The sequence below is a fragment of the Solanum dulcamara genome, chromosome 6, assembly GCF_947179165.1.
Source record: "Solanum dulcamara chromosome 6, daSolDulc1.2, whole genome shotgun sequence".
Classification (NCBI taxonomy): domain Eukaryota; kingdom Viridiplantae; phylum Streptophyta; class Magnoliopsida; order Solanales; family Solanaceae; genus Solanum; species Solanum dulcamara.
The window spans coordinates 17166786-17191229 of record NC_077242.1 but is presented as its reverse complement, the minus strand read 5'-3'; the positions used below and the strand labels follow the sequence as shown (position 1 = coordinate 17191229).

The window sequence follows — 24444 nt, the reverse complement described above, 5'->3', positions numbered from 1 at the left end:
ACTAACAAAATAAAAAGAAATATGTAGGAGAAAAATAATAACACTTGTCCTTAAATTTCATTAAAATATATTTGTTTTCAGAAAATTCAAAATTGAGGATTAATGGTATATAATAGTAATGAAGTAATAAAGCTAGATTACACATTAAACACCTTTAATGAAGATTAACATATTAAAAACTCAGTTCACTCTTTTCAAAATTGGCATCCTTGTCAAGGATTGCATTGGAATTCCTCTCAATAGCAGGATAGTACAACTTACAGAACTCACAAGACCTTTGAAACACAGTTGAATGAAAAACTCCTACCCAAACTACCTAATGAATTCAAAATCGAAAAACCTACTGGCATAGTCACAAATTTAACATTCAACCACTAGCAAGCTCCCATTCAGGTTAAAATTGGAACGATATAGAGAAAATAAGCATGACCCAAGCAAGGATAACACATGCATAAAACAAGAAAATAACCCATTCCAACTCCTAACCGCAACCATGAGAGTGGTAACCTGATAGATATATCAACTCCTCCCTAATCTCCCTCCTGAGAAAAAGCCAGGTGACTGACGATGATTTTAACAGGCAAATGCATTTTTTCACCCAATACGAGACATAATAAATATAATATGGACTACTATATAGCCGGTTCTCCATTTAATCAGAATCGGGCTCAACATCAACAATATCAGGAATTGACTCCATGGACTCATTATCAGATTCATGCATCAACTCTTTACCTCTGTCTAAATTCATCATCAGCGGCGAAGCAAATCCAGCATCGCTAGCTTCTGCCACCTCCTTTCTTGATGCATTGTCCGCGATATTTTCCGATCCTAGAGATACCAAATTACTCTTAGATGGTAGGAGATCTTCAGAATGTTCACTTGTTTTTCGAGTTAGTTGTGATTCAACCATGATCTCATCCCTGTCCAGGGGGCTTTTCTTAGCAGCAGTAATAGGCACTACTACCTCCAATTTACTGCTTTCAGAAACTTTTACAGCAGTGGTATCAAAAGATGGAAGCTTTTCTGATGAAGGATCACTCAATGTTTCTGGGGGTTGATTACTTATATCTGTATCTTTTCCAGGATCAGCTGCCACGGTATCCAAATCTTCTCCATTTCGGATCCAATCTGCGTAAAGGTCATCATTATAAGAGTTTGGCTCGTCAGGGGCCTTTCTGGATGTGCCAGTGTGGAATGTGTTATTTGCTGCACGGTTACTGATGTGTACATTCCTTGAAAACCACTTATTTCCAACTTCGTAATTGTTGTCAGTGGACTCGAGATCTAACAATGGAAGAGCTCGGGGATGTATAAGCACCTCCAATGCCAAAATAGCATGTGCACAACATTCAGCAACTTTACTTCCTATTTCTTGAGTCCCTGCCAACACCAAATTAGCAACAGGTTATCCATTTATGCAGATTGTAAAAAATTGGCAGGATGCTAAACTAGGGGACAAGGGAAGTACGAGGTGAGAACAGAAACATCATCCTTAGATATAATGTTATGTTATTCCAATGCATTGGTAGCATAATGGCATTTTAAATAGAAAGCATCACCCACTCTCTGGCCACTTCCTCAATCATTTTGAGAGCAACTGCTAGGACAAACATTTAAAAGTTGCAGTTCCCACAGCTATGCAACTGACAAATTGTTGACATAAAAATTTCAACAGATCTTCTGCTCTTACCATGTCTATATATCTCTTAGTTTAAATTTCAATCTCTAGAATATTCACTCCTACCTTATCAGAGTAAGTTTTTAGTACATTTAGCATATGACACAGAAGAAGGCTGCCAAGGAATGACTCAGGCACACAGCAGCTTGATTAATAGAATAATTTTATGTGCACAGTTCATACTTGCTATTGTCTAAAGGACTTGTTTCAGCTATGCTTGGAATGGCATAGAAGATTTCTAGCTGTTTCTAAGAAAAAATCTGTACAATCACCTCAACAAAATTGCATCCTTACCTCTGCGAAAAAGTTCAAGCCCCTGAGATAGGTGGGGCGGGCGAGTGCGGCCAGGAGATAGGAGAGAAGCCAGAAGTGCTCGTAAAGCTGCAATTTGATAGTCTCGCCAAATACTGGTTGATGAATTAGAAACCAAATTGCCTCTGCCATCCTTGGCCCACCCTCCTTTAGAAGCATTTCTGGTAACATCCAAAAGAAGGTGATCAACATTTACTCGCCAACCTTCAGATCTCCTAGAACCACCCTTAAAATGACAAAGATAAGATACTTGCCATCAAGAACAACTTTTGGAGATAGGTACAAAGGAGATAAAGTAGATAATATGGAATACATTGGGGGGGGGGGCGATGGTAGAGTAGGAACTATTACATGGTCACAAAATATTCCAAATCTTCTAAGTATTAAATTGTGGACAACCTAAACTCATAAATTAGGCACCATAGCATCATATAATGAGTATGCAATCTTCATGTACTCATTATATCCTAGAAGATTATTTAATTATCCGGAATTATAATTAGTACATGGATTAAGGATAAGGACAAGCAGCCAAGGTATTAACAAAAACAATTTCATAGGATATTAGAAATATAATGACAAAGAAAGAACCTTACTCAAGCAGTCGTAAAACAGAGTTGCAGACTACTTCTTTAACTATCAGATGAATATTACTAATAGATTAAAATCATGAAACCAATAAGCTTGTTACAGACGTAAAATTAATAAGGATGATGATTTTGAATAAAGGTGGATTACATATAGGTATAGAGTGATAAAGAATGGATGTTTTCAACTGAGAACTAAGGAATTGAAGCTCTCGTGTACCATCTCTTAATTCTGCAGATGCTTAAGAGAGTGCATGAATGATTTTCTGCTGTACAATGAACAATGGGTTACTTGCCAAGATCTCACTCTAGGAAAAGATCAGCTCATTCACCAATAAACATATATTGTTATCCCAAGAATAAGGCAACCCTAGGCTAAAATATTTCCTGAGAGCAAGGAAGAGGCACTTCCACAACATAATAGCTAGAAAATATCTTCTCTAACCACAAATCTGATTCACATTAATTTTTCAACTTCTAAAGCACCCCAGGCAAGAATGCAGGTGGAGAGCGCAGCTTTAACAAGTATACCTAAGGACATGCTTTAGAAATTCTTTGAGCGTGTGCATTTTAGGGAGTGCCTATATTCTCTCTAATAATTGTTGAAGCATTTTCATTAAAAAATGATTACCAGGCATTAGAAATGTCCCGTCACTCCCCTTTTTGCCTGCCCTACTTTCTATTTTGATTGGTCCGAAAATGGTGTCAGCTTTCTCTAACATGAAACTTCTTTTTGACACTTTTCAATGCTTTTTCTTATATGATATTCTGCTGCCAACTTAAAACCCTACTTTTATGATATTAAAAGTACGAATTCATCAAAAAGTCAACCTTATCTTCTACTTTGATCCTCGTGCTATTACAAAATAACTTGCAACTCTTTCAAAAATTGTTTTTAATATCAAAAATTCTCCTCTTAAAAACCACATGTTGTCAAAAGTAGTCCAAAGTGAGAGCAATATTAAGCATACCACAGCAAGAAGGGCTTCCAATGCCTCTAGTGCAGCTATCTTGACAGATAATGAAGCCATGTTTGGGGACTTTTCCACTTCAAAAACATCTTTATCAGGCTGCTCCTCAAGCAAACTACTTGTACTTGCATGCTTCCTCTTCTTGTGAGAAGTCTTTGTTGTAGTCTCTGGATGTATCTTCTGATGTGCAACAGAAGATGTGCCTCTCTCATCTAAATCCATCAATGAATTGTTAACAATCACATCAGTGAGGTGTGTGGATATCCCTGCCAAATTAAAATTGCTGCAGTCAGTGACAAACTTATAATCAATCACAACCACTATCAAAATCACCAATCCACAACAGCTCGAAGAACTAGATTTATTTGGCATATGATAAAGATATGGACATTGGGTCTAACTCAACCTTAAAAGCTAGCTCAAGCGGTGAGGATTTCCCAAGTACATATAAGGAGTTGTGCCTATCCACAAACGATGTGGGACTCTAACACCCCCTGCAGTATATCTGGGGGCCCAACATCGAGTTAAACAAGAATTGGAATGGGCAAGGCTCTGATACCATGATAAAGAAATGGACATTGGGCCTAACTCAACGCCTAAGGCTAGCTCAAGAGGATAGAGTTCCACATTGGCACTTTAGGGACCGGGAGGTCTTTACATGATCTTGGGCAATCCTCTCACCTAATGAGATAGTGTTTGGAGTTGAGTAAGGCCCAAGGTCCATTTCTTTATCATAGTATCAGAGCGAGCAGGCAGAGGCCCTAGGTTCGAGCCTCACCGCAACCCATTGGAAAAAATTGACGTGTTTGGCTCATGGACAATGAATCAAGCACTCATGTGAGGGGCCGTGTTGAAATACAATATAATTAAAATAACTAGAAGTGTTCGCTCACTGACAACTTAATCTTTTTTTTGGTGACCGTAGTGTCCGGGCTAGCTTTCGCGCACCTCGACTAAGACTAATTCCACTAGATACCTACAACCTACCACCAATGACAGGTACCAGGTAACTCTGTCCACCAAAACAAGGACAGATGGGAAGAATCACCAAATGTTTCTTCTGTGTCTCCACTGAGTTTGAACCTAAGACCTTAGGATCCTCAACCACCCCACTGACAACTTAATCTTTCAAATGAGATGGTCTCATAGTGTGCCCTTACTAACAACTTAATCTTTTAAATGAGATAGCCTGATAATTCCAAAAACATACATGCAAAATATGGAACATAAGGATCTAATCTGAACATCGATACCTACCAACTAAGACAAGACAAAATACTTCCTTGCTTGAACTTGACTAAAGCTTTCATATTAAAATGACAACGTGTTCTTCCAAACAAAAAGAGATCATTTACTTTGTCTATCATTTGAACTCCTCCATACTGAATGGACTTCGAGAAAGCACAAGCCTTACAAAATATGTGATATTTTAGTGATAGAAAACATATGGAAAGCAGGAATATCTACCATCCATAAGTACAGCAAAAATACGTATCCAACAAAAATAATACTCCCTCCATCCCATTTTATGTGGCAGTGCCGTCCCAAAAAAAATGTCACCTTGCTTATATTAGAAACAATTTAACTTTAAAATTCCCCTTTTACCCTTAATGAAATGATTTACAACCACACAAATATCTACGAATGGTTTTAAACAACAAGTTTCAAAAGTCTTCCTTTTTTTCTTAAATATCGTACCAAGTCAAACGGTACAACATAAAATGGGACGGAGGGAGTAGTTTGTTTGACAAGCTTTTAGGAGGAGAGATGTTGTTATGTTTACCAAATTGCGCTCACTAAAGTCACTTTAATGCTAACTTTTAGTTGACTTTTCTTCAGAATAAAATGTTAAGTGAGACCCAATAAGGATAAAATGGGGATGGAGTCATTAAATAGTTGCCAAATAAGGAAAGGTGACATTTTTTGGGACAGATTAAAAAGGAACGGGTACCACATAAGATTGGACAGAGGAAGTATTTAGAGCCCATTTGGATAGGCTTAAAAAAAGTAACTTTTATGTATAAAGTGCTTTTAGAACTTTGAAGTGCTGAAAGTTATTTTTATAAATAAGTAGTTGAGTGTTTGGATAAAAGTGCTTATGATGTGAATTTTAGGGTTAAAAGAATAAAAAAAGATAGTTTGAGAATTTAGTTAAAATATAAAGGATATAAAAGTAATTTCCATGGTCAAAGAAAATGACTTTAAGCACTTTGGAAAAAAAAGTTAGGAATCCTAACTTTTCATTTTTGACTGACTTTAAGAACTTTATGGCTTAAAGTCAGCATTAGGCAAACACGTCCAAAAGCTAAAAAGGGGCTTTAAGTTGGTTTTGACCAACTTAAAGCCAATCCAAACGGGCTCTTACTATCTCATCTAAATATGGAGAGCTTATGAGCATTTAGTGACATGCACACAGACAACCCAACCTCTAAGCTAGGCAGCTGGTTATTAGCATAACAAAGGCCAAAAGAAGTACAAAGTTGTTGAAAATTTAAAATGCCTACCAACCCCCAATGACAGCAGCAAGACTTTCATAATTGCGTACACCTTTATCCTCAGCTCTGGCAAAGTAGACGTCTCAAAGTAGTTGGTTAGGAGTCGTATTATAGATCCAACATGAGGGAGCAACTGGCTGCAAAAGTGAGAAAGAAGCAGCCAAGTCTTAGCACTAGTATCCTCTAATAGATTGCCCAATATGGAAAGGTGAACTATAATAAAATAATCAACCAAATATTGAAAAAAAATGTAATGGACTTTGCTTTTGAACTGGTGTTATGGATCCATGCATGGGGTAAATACCCACATGTGTTATAAAGTTTGTGAGCACTTTATCCTAGTATGCACTAGTTCTCTACCATAATTTTTAACCACAACCTTAATCATTATACAAAGTGATATCCTCATTCTCTGCCTCAGTTTATTTTTGCAGCTTTAGCTCATTACCTCTTGGGTAAAGCAGCAACATACCCTGGAATTCTAACAGGGCAGTCTACATACCGACTGATATCAATGGAAAACATAGACAATTTTAAATGCCTAAATAGTGATAGAACAGGCTGAACTCATCAAAACAATAAAAAAAACAGTGATAGAGTAGGTGGGCGTTCAAAATCAAAGGTATATTCATAATTAGGTGAAGCAAAGATGCAACAAGCACCTGCAGCGTTTCTCAAAAAAAAAGGATGTAACAAGCACCTGCAGCATTTGAACTCTAATATTGCAATGTATCAAAATTCTACTTCATAAACTTAAAGAAGACAAAATTAGCTTCTCCTTGTACTTAGACAACAACCAGACTACCAGAGTATGACAGGTTGAACCTTCTCTTAATTATCCCCAAAAGAGAGAAGGTAAAATTTAAGGAAAACAAGAAAGAATGACTAATGAAGACGTTATCTCCTCTCCTTACCCAAGATGGTCAATGGGTGAATTTAGCTGATCCCGGGAGATCAGGCTTGGATGCACTTCCTTCTACTTTGGGATGACCCAGGGAATACTTTTATAAAAATAAAATTACTATACAATAGGATGAGGGGAAGGGGGAATTGGGGGTGGGGGGGGGTTACAAAGTGGGAATTCGAACCCCCACCAACAAGGTGAGAGTTCAGGTAGGTAGCCCAACCAACTGGACTACTAAAATTGATTCCCCAAACCAGGGAATGTTGATCTTTCTACAAGTCAGGTTTGCCAAATTATTTAAAGATACGGAACTAAATCTAAAACCTGAACAGACACGCTAATAATGATCATATTATATTGTGCATGTCCGAAATGGTATTTTATCCTACGGAGAACTATGAGTCTTTGGGACAAAGATAGTGAAATGAATAAATGTAATCAACTGAAACAAGACATAGAAAAATAAATATTGAAAAGCTCACCTGCCCAAAGAGCTTGAAGTGGAATTGCCTTATAACCTTTTATTTTTGTTGTAACCATGTCGTCCCCAAAGAGGTGGAGGCTATTACTCACTTTTTAGATAGTCTAGGAGGGGTATAGATGCTAGATATTTTGGTTTTGCTTACTGTATACTCCTGAGTCCTGATGTAATTACTACTGAGATACACCACCGGTGTATTGTTGTCTATAAAAAGTTAACTCTATCAACAACAAAAAAAAAAAACTCACCTGCCCAGTCCCCTAACGATTGATGAAAGAAGATCCAATATGTGTGAATGCAAGACTGGGAGTTCTGAACAAAAAAATTCTTGTTTCATTGTAGTCATGTAGGCAATGCCTGGTGATGAGGAACCATCAACCATCAGCACTCTTTTAGCAAGAGCTATTAAGGGAAGTAAATGCATAGCAACCTAGTAAGCAAGAGAAAAAAATTAACATAATTCCTCAACTGCTTCTATAACTCACACCACACATACGGAAATAAATTAATCATGAACTCCCATTTGGATGTGACCACAGATTCTGACCTGAAACGGGTAAGAACTCGTAAGCAATTCACAACTACAAAATATCAGGGTAGAGATTCTGGAGATCTGCAAGTGTTCAGGCCTCATTGTGTTGTCTACAGTTCCTCTATACAAAGATTGGCCCCCTAATGTAGGGGGTGGGTCTTTCCCAGGGGGAAGCAGCAATCTTATGGCCTCAGTTCTTATAGTTTCTACAAATATATTTATAAAGATGAATCTCAGTTGGAGCTCTTGCCATGATTAGTAAGGATAGTCGATCAATATCTTAAAATCACCTTGCTCTAGACCCTGGAAGGCATCATTCAGCTGAATATTGATTGACAGCATGATCTTCTGCATCATCAATAGCCAGCTATCCTCGTCCCCTCTTGATTTTGGTAGCAAAGCCAAACAATAACCAAGCTTCTGAAAACTAAAACCAGATGAATTCCTCTACTTTTGGCTATCATATTCTAGCTAGAATTCAAATAAACATTCTGGGTTTTGTCTCACCTTCAACATACTAGGACTGCACTTGCCTGACATAAGCCTCAAGACAATAGCATCCTCAACCTGTCAAAATAACCACGTCAACTAATGCATCTATACTGAAATAGACATGATATAATGATTAGGACTCTCCGAAGAACACAAGTAAGAAATAGAAACAACAATCAAAAGCTTAAAATAATGGCAAATGAGTGTGAGCCAAGAACCAATTTCATCAATGGGTAGAAAAGAAATGAAACCAGTATCACAGGAAACTGTTTCATTAAAGCCTTACTTAAATCCTTCAATATGCTCCCATCAGCATAAATCTAATTTCTCAGGTTTAGCGAAATGACTTCCTAAGCAGAGTGCTTAAGAAGCTAATCCTAATCTGCATATATCATGCTTCCTTTCTATCTTGTTCTCGATGAACAAACTAGACATTGATGCATCATGAACTTGGATCCTATTTAGCAAGCCTTAGAGTAGTTTGAATGTTACACAAAGTAAAAACAGAAAATCATGACACCAACAAAGAACTTACACCATCATAATGCCGTTGAATGGAAGATGGGAAAATATCTAAAATGGTGCACAACAGAAAAATAGCTTCTTCCTGCACAGGTTGCAAGAGATGTCAAAACCCTAAAACAAAGGCAAGCAACCACTACACATGCAGTAAGCAAAATTAACATAATACTTTCAAGAAAGAACAGCTCAGCTAGTTTTACTAACCCATGAAGCATCAAATTTATCCTCGTTTAGCTGCTTCAATAATGGTTGAATTAGTTTTGTACTGAGTGCTAGACCATCTTTCTTTGCATTTGGCAATCCACTCAACCTGATATTAAGGAAGGGAAAGGCACATATCCATTTGATCAGAAAAATCTTCATAAGTCAAAAGGCCAGCCTAAACCCTTTTTACAGGGCCCTGCATAAATTTCCAGCAGAATTTACATTAAAGGGCAAAATGCCCCAAGAGAGAAACACTGAACTTGCTACAACTCTAAAATTATTAGAAATCTTATCAAAGTTAGTGCAAAAACATTGAACAGTCTGTGTAAGTTCTGTTCCTTAGTGTGCACAAATGGAAGTAAAGACTTTCCACTTTACCCAGCCTGAACACTTAAAAATAAGGTAATCCTGAGGAAGGAACATCTAAAAGACCGGAAATATCGAAGTCTGCTCAGTCTTGCAGCATTCCTTACTTTGTAACACTAGCCTTCACTTTATTAGTTAGGATTAAACTGAGTAGTCTTTTTCCTTTCTAAAAGGGGCCAATTGCTGGTGCTCCTTCACTATATACCATCACCAAATCTTAATATTTCACTCGCTGACGAAGCTAATTTCAGGGTTACCCCACAGCCATTTCTGTAGGAAGGTGCATAAACTACTAATTCCAAATAAATGCTACATCATACAGGAGAATGTCCATATGATGAGTATTTTACTTGCAAACACCATTAGGATCAGAAAGGAAATTTAATGTGCAAACCTAAATTAAACATTTATTTGAAAGAAAATAATGATTTCATAAGGCATCAGCGGTAAGCATAAGCAAGAAGTTCCCATTAACATAATATATTTTTTCCTATCAGAAAGAATTACCCATTAACGTAACATCAAAACAGTTTTTCCAACTTAAGAGAAAGTAATAACCCTCTCCATCAACCCTAGACTCATTGAGTACAATAAACAACAATCGGAATCAAAAGTTACCAAACAAACCTTGTGAACAAATCTGACAGGGAAGCACAAGTAGCTACCTTCACAAAGTGAGAATCTGCAGGGGACTAATCCAAGTACCCACATAAACAAAAAAGAAGTGGACATTCATTAACATCTCACATTGATTTAAAGCAAAACTTCCGCAAAGATATAAGAGGCTAGCTGTAGTCTAATGTTTGTTACTCCTCACTGATTAATTAAGAGCACATATAGGATTGATCAAGGTACCAATTAATAAGACACTTACCAGGTTGAGTAAACCAAATGATTAGCATTTTTTTTTTAATGGTTTGAAATCCCAGTTACTTTACTGATTAGTCCAATGATATCTACATGGATCAGTCATTTTGATGCATAGTTTATAATGAAAACAACACAACTCATACATCTTCCCTGCTTTCCAGATCATAGTTCTAATTCTTGCAGATATGATAACATCCAAATGTACTTTTTACATGACTAAAACGAAAGAAGGAATATAAAATATTATGTAGCCACAGCGGCAAATGTTTGCAATTCTACTGAAACAGGAATATGAATTCATTTTATATACGCCATCAACCAAAAGAAGATTAGGCAAAGAACTCTTATCAATAAAGGATAAACTTGATTACCTGAAGGTGGACTAAGAGTTTGTTAAACCACGCAGCGTAGGAAGCTAAGAAACGTTCCCTACTGCACTCTTGACTTGTCAACCCGAGCAAACATATACCAGCCCAGCATTTATCTGGCTGCAATACAAACAATCACAAAAAACTAACTCCTTAATCCTACATTGAAAACATGCAGGAAATCCAATGTAATGAAGTTCATAAACAGCAATATGCTTCAGGAACCATGTAAAAACCATAATAAGGTTTCATTATCCAATCAGTAAATTCAGCTACTGAAGGAACTGATCCAGTTGCAAAAGGTGAAATAATATATTATCGTTATTCAAAAAGGACAGCCCAATGCACTAAGCTCCCCTATGCATGTCCAAGAAAGGGCCGGACCACAAGGATCAATTGTACACAACCTTTAATCTTGCATAAATGCAAGAAGCTATGTACACAGCTCGAACCCACATGGAAGCAACTTTACCAGTTACGCCAAGCTCCTCTTCATCATCAGTATTCAATTTTTGCAAATTATAAGCACAAGCATCGACACAAAGAGCTGTTGCTTTTGGTGACTTGCAGGTCATAGGTTCAAGGTGTAGAAATGTATGTTCAATAGCTTACAAGAAAACAAGAATTAGAAGCACAAAATGTAGATAGCTAGGCACAAATTCATTATACATTTTCTAAAAAGGCATATACATAAACACACACTCAAACATGCAAATAAGCACTCTCAAAGTGAGAGTGGCCAATTAGACACCTCAACTTGGTCTCAAGTGGCAATTAAACACTCCACTCCAACCTACCACTATTGTGTCTCGTGGACACACATTATGCTGATGTGACACATCAATTTTGAAGGTTATCATTTTTAAGTTGGTGTGTTCAACTCACAGAGTGGATACAAATTCAGCTGTCTGATATGCATATTCAAAGGAGTAATTTTTTTATATATAGTATAAATAAAATAGTTTTTAAGATTATTCACCGTGTCACTAGAGGCAAGAGCGACTATTCGATTGATCCAGGAATCAACGGCTGCTGTCCAGTTTTCAATCATATTTTCATCAGATTCAGGTGGAGCTGATTCGGACAATAACTGATGAATCTTAATGGCAGAAACAACATATGAGAGAACCGATGGGTTCCGAAACTGATGCTTCAGGTCAGGAACATACTCCTTCAGCAGAGAGCGAAGTAACTGAGGCTTCAAACCGACGTCATACATGCTCTCAATTCTATCAGAGGCCGCCATTGAAGAGAAAGAGAGTAGCAAAATTTGCAGGTATAGTTTAGGGTTTAAGGATAAACCCTGACAAAAGGAAATGTTCCACTTTTATGAAATCGGGTCGGACCTTGCTACTATTTTCGCCAATTGTCATTTTTGGACATTTGTTTAGTAAAATATCCACTTTTTATAATTTTTGTTACTTATGAATTTTTTAGACAACAATTTAAAGATCTTATGTACAAAAATAGCCAGTGAATGTATAAGATATTTTTTTAGTTGATATGTAGATTATATATGAGTAATACATATTTATAAATTCGCTGGCTATTTTTGTACATAAAATTGAGAAACATATAAAAGAATATTGAGTAGTATAATGTTATGTAAAGGCAATATACTCTTAGACTTGGCATATTTTGTTAGGTAAAAACTCTTTCAACTTAGTTAGCATCCAAATAAACACAGCAACTGAGTTGAAGAGTGGCTCTTAAACGTGTTTCCTAAAATCTTAACACAGGCGATCGCTACCTTTTACAAAAAAAAAAATCTGTTACTTATATTAGGATTCTCGCTTATGATATCTCTAGGTCTATCACCAAAAACCTTCCCCATTTGACAAAATATCAAGCTTAGCAAACATAATAAAGAAATTCCATACGATAGTAAATTAAATAATCATATTTGTATTATTTGATATATAAAGTCTTTGACTTAGAGTTTAGTTACATATTTTTATTTCAGGTTGTCTCAAACTCTCACTTATTCTACAATGTGATAGTGCTTGCTTTTGAGCAAAATACAATTGTCATGCCCCGAGAGGGTACTCTAGACGTGACCGGCACTCAGGAACCATTTCTAGCTCCCAAGCGAACCACATAGCCTGATCACACATCTATTCATTCATTCAATCAGCGGAAGACTTAAAATAAAGAGAATATTTGGTGGACAAATCCCAAATCAACAATCTAACTCAAGAAAGAAAGGCCATGGGACAACAAATCAAACTTCAGTCTTTGTCATTAAAATAGTTGACAAGAATAATTTCAAGGAAATAAAATATTCAATCGATCCATCACTATCTAGTCTATGAAGCCTATATCAGTACTATCGAATTGGTGCCAATGACATGTTCATGGCTACCTCAAATCAAAATGAGAAGGCTAACTCAATGCAAGAATAACATAAGCGGTGTCCTCCGAATGTAGGAGAGGACTCACCAACATGCTGAGTGTGAATAGATCCTCAATAGTGCTCCTATTGACGATCTCTTAAACCTGTCTCTGCATCATAAAATGATGCAGGTCCAAATGGACGTCAGTACGTGGAATGTACGAGTATGTAATATGACAGAATGAAACATACCTCAAGGAAGAATAACGTTGGTTCAAATATCTCAAAATCAGAAAGATAAGAGAGACTCAATCAAAGTATCATAAGTCTAAAGTAAGAATACATTTTAGACAAAGACCAATCATAAACCATCCAATCCAGTCTAATCATGTACGATACAATTCAATTAAATCATTCAATCCAATCCAATCATGTATCATTCTATTCAACCCAATCACATATCACCTAATCCAATCCATCACACATCATCTAACCCGATCCAATCGTACACAATCCAATCACATATCATCTAATCCAATCCGATCACGTATCCAACCAAATCATGTACAATCCAATCACAATTCATCTAACCCAATCCGATCATATACAATCAACTCAACAATCAACTCAAAGGACTCAACTCAATAAATATGCAAATTGAACTATGCAATGTTTTACAATTCAACTCAATCATCTACAATCACAATCAAGCCAATCATATCAAGCATAATCCATTCAATTGGGAGTTTCTCTAACCGACAACTATCACCGTATGAGCAAGTGATAGTACAATAATCTGACGTTGTTGCCACGTCCGTCCATACTTTGCTAGGGTATGAACGATCAACCAATCATGGATCCATAACCAATCAAGTCCTATCATGTCAGGACAATAAAATGGGAAACATCCGACTTTAAAGGTTCAATCCCCTCCTACGTTTGGCGACGTAGTTTATTGGTTCGAGTATGGACTATACTCTTTCCCAATTCGGTGCTCGATACTTCTCTCAAGACTCAATATGCTCATATCTATCAAGTGAGTAAAATACTCAAAATACTCATTTAGTCTCATTGGACTCTTTTCAAATCAACTCATTTAGTCTCATTGGACTCTTTTTAAAACTCAATCAAATCTAGCCTCATTGGACCTTCATTCACAATCAACTCATCTCAATCATCAAACTCTTCTTTTTTGAATTTGATACCATCTCAACTCAATGAATGCAGAAAATATTAGATGCATTTAAAACATAATTTTAACTCCTCAACTCAAACTCAAAATAGATATTTTTTTTATGTAAAAATGCTCAACTCGTTTATACTCAAAATACTCATGTTCAAAAAATGATAATTTAGAGACTTCTCAAACTCAACTCATGCTTAAACTCTTTTTAAATCAAAGATGAAAATAATCATTCTTTAAACTCAAATAGTGTATAAATAGTTTATGCAAAGTGTTCATAAATCATTTATTTAAAACTCATTCTCAAACAATCATTTATACTCATATGACTCCATTCAAATCAAATTATGTAAATCACATATCATGTAGTCATATTAGACTCCAATCAATTTCATCTCAAACATCATCATCAACATACCTCTTCATCAATCATTCTACCTATGTTAAAGATAACCATTATTCACATCATCATCAAACATCTTGCTCCACAATTCCTATTTATTTCTATATTCAATTTCATTCACTCACTAACAAAAATACATCATCTCCCTTTGAAAGCAATATTTACATAAAAACTATCAATCTCAACCTCAAAACAAATTATAACAAAAAGAAGTCTCATCTTGGGTTCATGTGAATGAATACATGAATCCATACTTTCAACAAAAACTCAACTCGAGAACACCATCAATACATATGAATTTATATACAAAAAAATCATTGTAGTCAATATGTAATTACGGTTTGTGAAATAAATATGAAAGAAAATTATTCAAGAATTCAAGTCATTAAAATCATCAATTAATTAATAGTATGTGAAGATATTCTAGGGTTTTAGAAAAATTCAAGAAAACGTTCATGGAGGGTTCAAATCTTTCACAATTTCTATCCAACACATCTATGGGACATATGGAAGAACTTAATCCATATTTTAGGTTAGCCTTACATACCTTAAAAGCTCCATAAATCTTGATGAAAAATCTTAACTTGAAGAAGAACAATCAAGAGGCCCTTTCTTGAAATTCTTGGGTTTGTTTTCTTGAAAACCCTATGGTTAGAATTTAAGATTCCTCTTAGCGATTCATGAATAGATGAAGAAGTTTGGTTTGGAAAGATTGAAATCTATGAAGGAATTATCTTGTTGAAGAATCTTGAAAAAGAACCCTAACTTGATGCTTTCTTGAAAATTCTTGAGTGTTGATGTTTAGAAGTGAATGAGAGGGTTTTTAATGAGGAAAACTGTTTTCTACAAGTTTAGGGATATTTATAATGACCTTGAGGGTGATTTTCAAAAATTTGTACAAAACACTCGTGAACAGTAACACGCGTGAACAGTAACACGCATGAACAGTAACTTTTTGGGCAGAAAATGCCCCTTCCTTCCCATTTCAATATTTTTCATCATTTGTTTGAGTTCTTGAACTCCTTGAGGTGATTTGAGAAGAGATTTTCGAGGAAAAGTGTTGGGTAAGTGATTTTTGACCTAAAACCTTCCTTTTTCATTAAGTTTTTGACGATTTTAACTCTTAAATTTTAGTTTCAAACCCCAAAAATCTTTGTTTCTTTCCTAATCCGAATTTAAGGAAAATTGTGGTTTCCAACTCGTTTTGAGCTCTATTTTTATGGGTTTTTCAACCATGAGTTCCTTATTACCAATAGAATGGGATTGTTCAATAAATTTCCAGATTTGATCCTTTTCGAAAATAGTTAATTTTTAGACCATTTTACCCTCGGTCCCGAAACCTATCAATATGGGTGTCATTGGACTCTTTGTAACGTGTATGTTTCATTGTTGATAGTGGGTTGTCATTCCGAGCACTGAATTCGAGAGTTGCTTGTCCGATGGAGGTATTCGAGTGCGGTTTCGGCAATTGAGGTAGGTTTGGCTATCTTTCTTTGAGATTGAGATGGGGTAATTAGTCATTCATATGTTATAGACTTTGGGATGGGGTTGTAGTATGAGTTGAGAATGTTATATATATTGTGATGTCCGTGTGGAGGCTTATTTATTAATGTGTTGCCGTGACGGGGTTTATTTGTATTACATAGCCCGTGTGGGGGCCTTATTTGTTATCTTATTTGCTTTGAGAGCATGTGAATTATGATTTGCCTAAGAGAAAGGCTTGAGTATATTATTTGACTTGTGATGCCGCCTGAGAGATTGAGTTGGGGGTTTTGAGCATACTTGAGTATTGAAATATTATTGAGAAAGAGGTGAATATTTAAATGAAAGTGTGTTCATCCCGTTACTATTTATTGAGGGTGAATATCATGTGTAGGTTAAGTTTTGAGAACTTTGAACCTTATACCATATGTGAGTTGATTATTACTTCCATGCATATGTGTTTTGATGCATTCATCCTCATTCATCATATCATTAAACATGGAAAGTTGAGAAATATGGAAATTCTTTTTGAGAAAGAAAATGAAACACCTTTAAACCTTTGTATCTTGAGTCCCTGACCGAGGCAGTTTTCCGACAGGGTAGTGGATGCATTGTGATCCTAACCTTTGTATCTTGAGTCCCTGACCGAGGCAGTTTTCCGGCAGGGTAGTGGATGCATTGTGATTCCTTGACCACGAGGAGGTGGCAAGGATAATGAGATATTGTGATTGAGGTATATGGTCTGCGAGACCCCCATGGGTCCTGCTTGGTAGCACAGCTCGGCAGGTGTATACGACCAGGCTGTGCGATAGTCTTGATTCCACCGTACCACCACATCATTGCATCATCATATTGCATTGCATTGCATTGATATTTGTGCTGCTTGAATTATCTGATTAATTGTGATTATGAGCTGTTATTATGGGTTTACTTTACTCGCGTCAATATATATATAAACTGGCGGCACCGATGCCGAAGTGGGACTTTTTTGTATGCAGGTGGATGCGTTCCTTAGTTTATTTCATAGGTTTGATTAATTCCTTATACCCAGTCAGCTAAAACCTACTGAGTACATATGAATTGTACTCACCCCTACTTCTGTGTCCCTTTTTAATGCAGATACTAGTCGGGGTACTCCACGTGGCAGTTAATATTCTAGCGGATTGTGTATTCTCAGATTAGTGGTGAGGTCCCAGAATTCGGATCGTCACTAGTCTATCTTTATTTTTCAGTCTTTTGTATCATTTAGAGACTTATGTTGTATCTTCAGATTCGAACCTTGTATTAGATGCTCTTTATACTTATGACACCAGGTTTTGGGATAATTTCTTCATTATTTTTTTTCTTTTTATTTAAATCGTGGCATCACTTTCCCCTTTGGAAGTCTTGTATGAGTTTTATTTTTAGGGTTACATATCAGATTAGGTTTTGAGATGTGTGCCATCATGACCTCAGTTTTTGGGTCGTGACAATTGGTATCAGAGCACTAGGTTCACCGGTCTTATAAGTTAAAGAGCAGGGTGTCTAGTAGAGTCTTGCAGATCGGTACGTAGACGTCCGTACTTATCTTTGAGAGGCTACAAGATACTTAATAGGAGAATTTCTTTCTTTTTACTCCCTTCGTGCGATTTATTCATATCAAGTATTGTATATCTCTGATCTATTCCTTCTACGCAGATGGTGAGGACTAAAGCCACAATTACTGAGGGTGAGGCTGTACCTGCTGCTCGAGCCCCAGTACACGGGCGAGGTAGAGGATATGGTGGAGTCAAGGGACGAGGCCTAGCAAGGGGAGCGGCACCTGCTCGTGGACGAGCTAGAGAGCTATCACCTGAGCCCATGTATGAGCATGAGGATGACTTAGAGCAGAAGACTGAGGAGCAGAGGCCATCCCAGCCTCCTGTGGTTCCCGATAGTGCTCCGATTCTTCAGGAGCTACTGGTTCGATTATTGGCTAGACTGGATGGTGCTCCTACCTCTGGTATTGTTTCAGGTGTTATAGGTTCTCCTATCATAGTTGGTGCAACACCGCTAGTTCAGGGACCTAGTGTAGGATTTCAAACTCCTGGTTCATCTTCAATGCCTTCTATTACACCTCCGAGATTTACAGCTCCGCCAGTTTCTGCTAATGCTGCCATGTCGGTAGCTGAGCAGAAGAGTTTTGAGAGGTTCGTTCGATTGGCGCCTCCAAGGTTTGATGGTAAAGCCGAAGAGAAAGCCTATGACTTTTTGACTGAGTGCCAAGACAGGTTGTTCAACCTAGGCATTTTAGAGGCACATGGAGTTGCTTACACTTCATATCAATTTGTGGGAGTGGCCAAAGAATGGTGGAGGTCAGTTCTTGCTCGTAGATCTATTGGTTCTCCTATGATGAGTTGGGAACAGTTTACTGAGGTGTTCCTTGAGAGATTTGTGCCTTATAGCCTTCGTGATCAGCGTAGGGATGAGTTTGACAGACTGGAGCAGGGCTCCCTATCTGTATCTAAGTACGAGACTCGCTTCCATGAGTTATCTTGTTATGCTATGTCGAGTATTCCCACCGAGTTCGAGCGGATTCGCAAACTAGTGAAGGGATTCACTGGTTATCTCCAGGAGGCTACAGCCTCTCTTGTATTGTCTGGGGGTACGTTTCAGAGTATTATTGATCATGCCAGGATGATAGAGAGTATCCGACGTGCTAGACAGGGCGGGGCCAAGAGGTTCCATCGGCAGGGTCTATTCAGCGATCATTCCTCCAAGGGTAGAGAATATTCGGGTTCAGGAACCCATGGTTATCAGGGTAGACCAGTCCAGGCAGCTATTCAGGGTTCTTCGAGCTCCGGAGGTCGTTTTGACACTTCTAGTTATTCCCTACGGAGTTCAGGTCCTCGAGGTTGTTATGTGTGTGATGAGTTTGGGCATAAGGCCCAAGATTGCCCCAAACGTGCTCCTTCTACTAGACGGCCCGGGGCACCAGTTGTTCGTTCTACAGATGCTCCAGCTGTTCGAGGTTCTTCGCAGAATACTACAGGTGGCACCCATGGTGCTAGGGGTAGAGTACGAGGTGGTGCTCGTGGGGGTTCACAGGCTAAGGGTGACCGTCAGTTATGCTATGCTATACCGGGTAGATATGAGGTAGAAGCCTCTGATGCAGTTATTACAGGTATTGTTCCAGTTTGCCATCGTTCTGCTTCAGTATTATTTGACCCAGGGTCTACCTATTCTTATGTGTCGACTTATTTTGATGTGGGTATTGATTATGTGAGTGAGTCCCTTATTGTGCCTATTACTATTTCTACCCCAATAGGTGAATCTTTAGTAGTGGATCGGGTATACAAGGGATGTTTGGTGATATTTTCGGGTAGAGAGACCCGTGCAGACTTGATTTTATTAGACATGCTTGATTTTGATGTGATACTAGGTATGGACTGGTTATCTCCTTATCATGCTATATTAGATTGTTATGCAAAGACCGTGACCTTAGCTTATCCCGGTTTACCTAGCGTGGTATGGAAAGGTAATCCGAGTTCATATCCTAAGGGGGTGATATCTTATATTCGTTCTCGTCGCTTGATGGATAAGGGTTGTTTGTCTTATTTGGCTCATGTACGTGATCTCACCACATAGTCATCTCATATAAAAACTACGAGGGTGGTGAGAGAGTTTATGGATGTATTTCCTACAGACTTGCCGGGAGTTCCTCCTGACCGTGATATCGATTTTGTGATTGATTTGGAGCATGACACTAAACCCATCTCTATTTCTCCTTATCGGATGACTCCGGCAGAATTGAAAGAGTTGAAAGAACAATTGAAAGATTTATTGAAGAAAGGGTTTATTAGACCTAGTATATCACCGTGGGGTGCACCGGTTTTATTTGTGAAGAAGAAAGATGGTACTATGAGGATGTGTATTGACTATCGACAGTTGAACAAAGTCACTATCAAGAACAAGTATCCTCTTCCTCGCATTGATGATTTATTTGACCAGCTTCAAGGTGCATCGGTGTTCTCAAAGATTGATTTGAGGTCGGGTTACCATCAGTTGAGAGTTTGGGAATCTGATATCCCAAAGACTGCATTCAGGACTCGTTATGGGCATTATGAGTTTGTGGTTATGTCCTTCGGGTTGACTAATGCCCCGGCTGCTTTTATGGAGTTGATGAACCGTGTATTTCGACCTTATTTGGACTCGTTTGTGATCGTGTTTATTGATGACATCTTGGTTTATTCCAAGAATGAGGCGGATCATGTTAGGCACCTGAGGACAGTCCTTCAGAGATTGAGAGAGGAGAAGTTGTATGCAAAATTCTCCAAATGTGAGTTTTGGCTTGAGTCCGTGACATTCTTGGGTCATATAGTGACCAAGGATGGTATTATGGTTGATCCAGCCAAAGTTGCAGCGGTTCGTGATTGGGTTAGGCCTACTTCGGTTACCGAGATTCGGAGTTTTATTGGGTTGGCAGGCTACTATCGTCGGTTTGTTCAAGGATTCTCTTCTATTGCAGCCCCATTGACTAGGCTAACTCAAAAGACCGTGGCATTTCAGTGGACTGATGAGTGTGAGGCGAGCTTTCAAAAGCTCAAGGAATTATTGACTTCAGCACCTATTCTAGCCTTACTCGAGGAGGGCGTGGCATTTATTGTGTTTTGTGATGCTTCGGGAGTCGGCTTGGGTGGTGTATTGATGCAAAAAGGTAGAGTTATAGCTTATGCTTCTCGACAGTTGAAGGTACATGAGAAGAACTATCCTACCCACGACTTAGAGTTAGCAGCGGTGGTGTTTGTTCTGAAGTTGTGGAGGCATTATCTCTATGGAGTGCATTGCGAGGTCTATACTGACCACCGTAGCCTTAAGTATATCTTTTCTCAGCCGAATCTGAACATGCGGCAGCGTAGGTGGTTAGAGTTATTGAAAGACTATGACATTACCATACTTTATCATCCGGGCAAAGCTAATGTGGTAGCGGATGCCCTGAGTCGCAAAGCATCTAGCATGGGTAGTTTGGCCTTTCTTAAGGCTGTGGAGAGGCCTTTGGCATTGGAGGTTCAGTCATTGGTTAGACAGTTGGTCCGACTTGATATTTCTACACATCATGGTGTTTTGGCCTTTGTGGAGGCTAGGTCTACTTTGATGGACCAGATTCGTACACACCAGTTTGAAGATGAAAAGTTGAGGGCCATTCGAGACAAAGTGTTAAGTGGTGAAGCAAAATCAGCCTCTCTTGATTCGGAAGGAGTTTTGAGGATTAATGGTCGCATTTGTGTGCCCAAGGTTAGTGAATGGGTACGTATGATATTGGAGGAGGCTCATTGTTCCAAGTATTCGATTCACCCGGGAGTGGCAAAGATGTTTCATGACTTGAAACAACACTATTGGTGGTGTGGCATGAAGAGAGACATTATTGATTTTGTGGCTAAGTGTTTAAATTGCCAACAAGTGAAGTATGAGCATCAGAAACCGGGTGGTCCTATGCAAAGGATGCCCATTCCTGAGTGGAAATGGGAGCGTATCACTATGGACTTCGTGTCTGGATTACCCATGGCATTGGGTAAGTATGACTCTGTCTGGGTGATTGTGGATCGATTAACCAATTCAGCCCATTTCCTTCCGGTGAAGACTAGCTACAATGCGGATCAGCCCATTAACCAACTCGAAGTCATCGATTTCGATCCTACACACATAAAGAATGGTTCAAATCTTGGCAAAAAAAAAAATTGGGGTGTTACAACAATCTATCAACTCGTGCATGGTTCATTTGATTTATCATCTTATTTCAAAGTAATTTTTAATAAAAAAAAATTGTGTCAAATCTTAACGGTTAAATCAATAATCAAATCAATAAATTAATATCTTAGTAATTCTATAACGATTTAGAATATGTATAAATCAATAATCAATAAATTTCAAAATTGAATTAAACTGATTGATACACAAGCCTAGTCACGATGAATCCTTTCCAATACAAAAATATAGTAATTGGACGTAGTTACAGCTGTCATAATTTGACGAATATATTAAGATATGTGAGAGTTGGTGTAGAATGGCATTCGGCCATCCAACAATTAAGACCCTTGTTTGGATGAATTTTTTTATTCACAAGTTAAAATGTGTTTAACTTATGATTTTTGATTTATTTTTATTATTTTAATTTTTAAAAAGTGTTTAAAGTATTAATTTATTTTTTATTATTTAAACACAATAAAATTACTTTAAAATATTTTAACATAAATGTAGTTAAAATAAGCTGATCTTCGAGATCTTTTTGTTTTTATTTTTTAATTCTTATGAAATACAGATGTTTTTAACATCTAGACTATATTTTATTCTTTATGTTGTCTGGTTCTGGCAGGGACAAATGCTCATTTTGTTAATGATAAAGCGATAATTTTTTTATTAATTAGAAAGCTCACAGACCAATATGTAGCAACAAAATTTGGAATAAATTTTAGATTTCCTCATTTTTCTAATAGATTTTTTTTGTTAAATACTATAACTCTTATTTGTTCATTCAGTTAGCAAAAATACATTTTAGGTATCATTTAAGTAAAAACTTCTGTTAGTAAAAGATAATAATAATCTCATTATAAGAGTGAAATGCCTTTTATATTGTCAGAGCTCATACCCAATATTTAATAATCATTGTGCTTTAATGAGGATATCATTTGATACACATAACAAAAAAATAGAATAATAAGATATTGATTATTGCTTATCAGTATCGATTTAATGTTAAGATTTATCAAAAAAGAAGTGAAGATCACTTAGAAATAAGGTGACAAACCAAATGGATCATACACATGAATTGACAGATTGCACCTTGCTCAAAAGCAAATACTGACACATTGTAGAATAACCAAGAATTTAAGACAATCATAAACCTTAAGTCAAAAACTTTATATATCGAATGGTATAAATATAACATATTAATTTATTATTGGGTTATCAGTTAACCCGTTAAGTAAAATTTTCAAACAATTAAGATTTGATAACCCGATAATAAAAAATAATCAAATGTTACTGAAACCGCTAAACCAATAATCTATTACCAATAACTTTTTAAATTTAAATTATCAATTTCGATTCAATTTTAAACAATTTTATTCATCTTAATTAACTTTTAGGGTGTGGTCTCTGTACACATCGTGCTACTCTCAGTGTGCATTGTTTGCTAATTAAATGGCAAACATTAATAAAACGTTATTGCGGAACTCAGGTTCTTTTCGATTATAAAATTAAAATAAGGCAAGTCACTCATGGAAAGGTATTTTTTTTTTAGAAAAAAAAAACTTCCTCTAAAAAATTATATGCATTGTATTTTCCAAGAATTTAGTTAATTTAAGCATTATAATTAAGAAATTATAAGAAATTTTGTTCTGCGCAAAAAATTTAAAATATATTAAGATATCTTGGAAATATTTGAATTAAGCTGATTAATTAATGAAATCACAGAGAAGGTATTTTAAACATGAAATACATTTATAACATTATCAAAAGATTAATAATTTATAAATTAAACTAGAAAGTATAGACAAAGAATTCAATTATTTTAAAGGCAAATATCTAGATTACGAATCAGAAGTTTAAAAAATAAATATATACCATAATTTTTAAATATATATATATATATATATATATAAAATCAATTTGATTTGATTTGATTTAATTTTTCTCAATTATATTTCACTAAAAATAAAATTCAAACCAACCAAAAAAATATCAACATTTTTCTTTATTTGATTTGATTCAAGTTTTCTATTTTTGGTGAACACCCTTGCTAATAATTGTAGCACTCCACGTTGTCACTTTCTTTACTTCAAAACAAAAAAGAAAATATTCACACCTTTAATTTTCCTGTTGCATTTGTAAGAATCTGTTACAATGTTTCCTAATATATTTATTGGTGGAGTCAGAATTTTTAATAAAGAATTTAAAATTTGAAGAAGTAGACATACGAGCTAATCAAAGAGGGATTCGACATTTGTTATTTATACATTAAATATTATTTTAATCATGTATAAATAATATATTTTTTCGCCGAAGGAAGTTCGGATGAACCTCTGGTCACAAAGCTCCCTGCATATATTATATTATATTATTTTAATAAATATAAATTTTAGGTAGATTATATTATTTTTACTATTACATAATATCACACATCTCACATCAAATTCATAATTATATAAAATGAGACTTTTCGCCGTTACTAACAATAAATTTAAAGGATACAACCATCCAAACAAGGTGTAAATATATTGACAAGGAGAAATAAATAATAAA

At 36.5% G+C, this 24444-nt stretch overlaps 1 protein-coding gene across 1 annotated transcript; it reads right to left on the bottom strand.

Annotated features, from left to right (window-relative positions):
• Positions 1-170: 170 nt before the first annotated feature.
• On the bottom strand, positions 171-12090 carry LOC129892431 (uncharacterized). The gene is made up of 13 exons (XM_055967999.1): positions 11765-12090; positions 10789-10905; positions 10175-10239; positions 9182-9287; positions 8991-9062; positions 8471-8530; positions 8254-8383; positions 7979-8169; positions 7680-7861; positions 6056-6183; positions 3552-3817; positions 1976-2219; positions 171-1383 (listed from the first exon to the last, which is right to left on the bottom strand). Exons 1-13 carry the CDS (start codon positions 12029-12031, stop codon positions 653-655), a joined length of 2559 nt encoding a protein of 852 aa, XP_055823974.1. The 5' UTR covers positions 12032-12090; the 3' UTR covers positions 171-652.
• Positions 12091-24444: the final 12354 nt, after the last annotated feature.

Coding starts and splice junctions, on each gene's coding strand:
- LOC129892431 (XM_055967999.1), bottom strand. CDS start 12,031: ATGGCGGCCTCTGATAGAATTGAGAGCATGTATGACGTCGGTTTGAAG. Junction 8,531..8,990: donor TTCAACGGCATTATGATGGT/GTAAGTTCTTTG, acceptor TTATTTTGACAG/GTTGAGGATGCTATTGTCTT. Junction 8,170..8,253: donor CTTCCAGGGTCTAGAGCAAG/GTGATTTTAAGA, acceptor ATATATTTGTAG/AAACTATAAGAACTGAGGCC.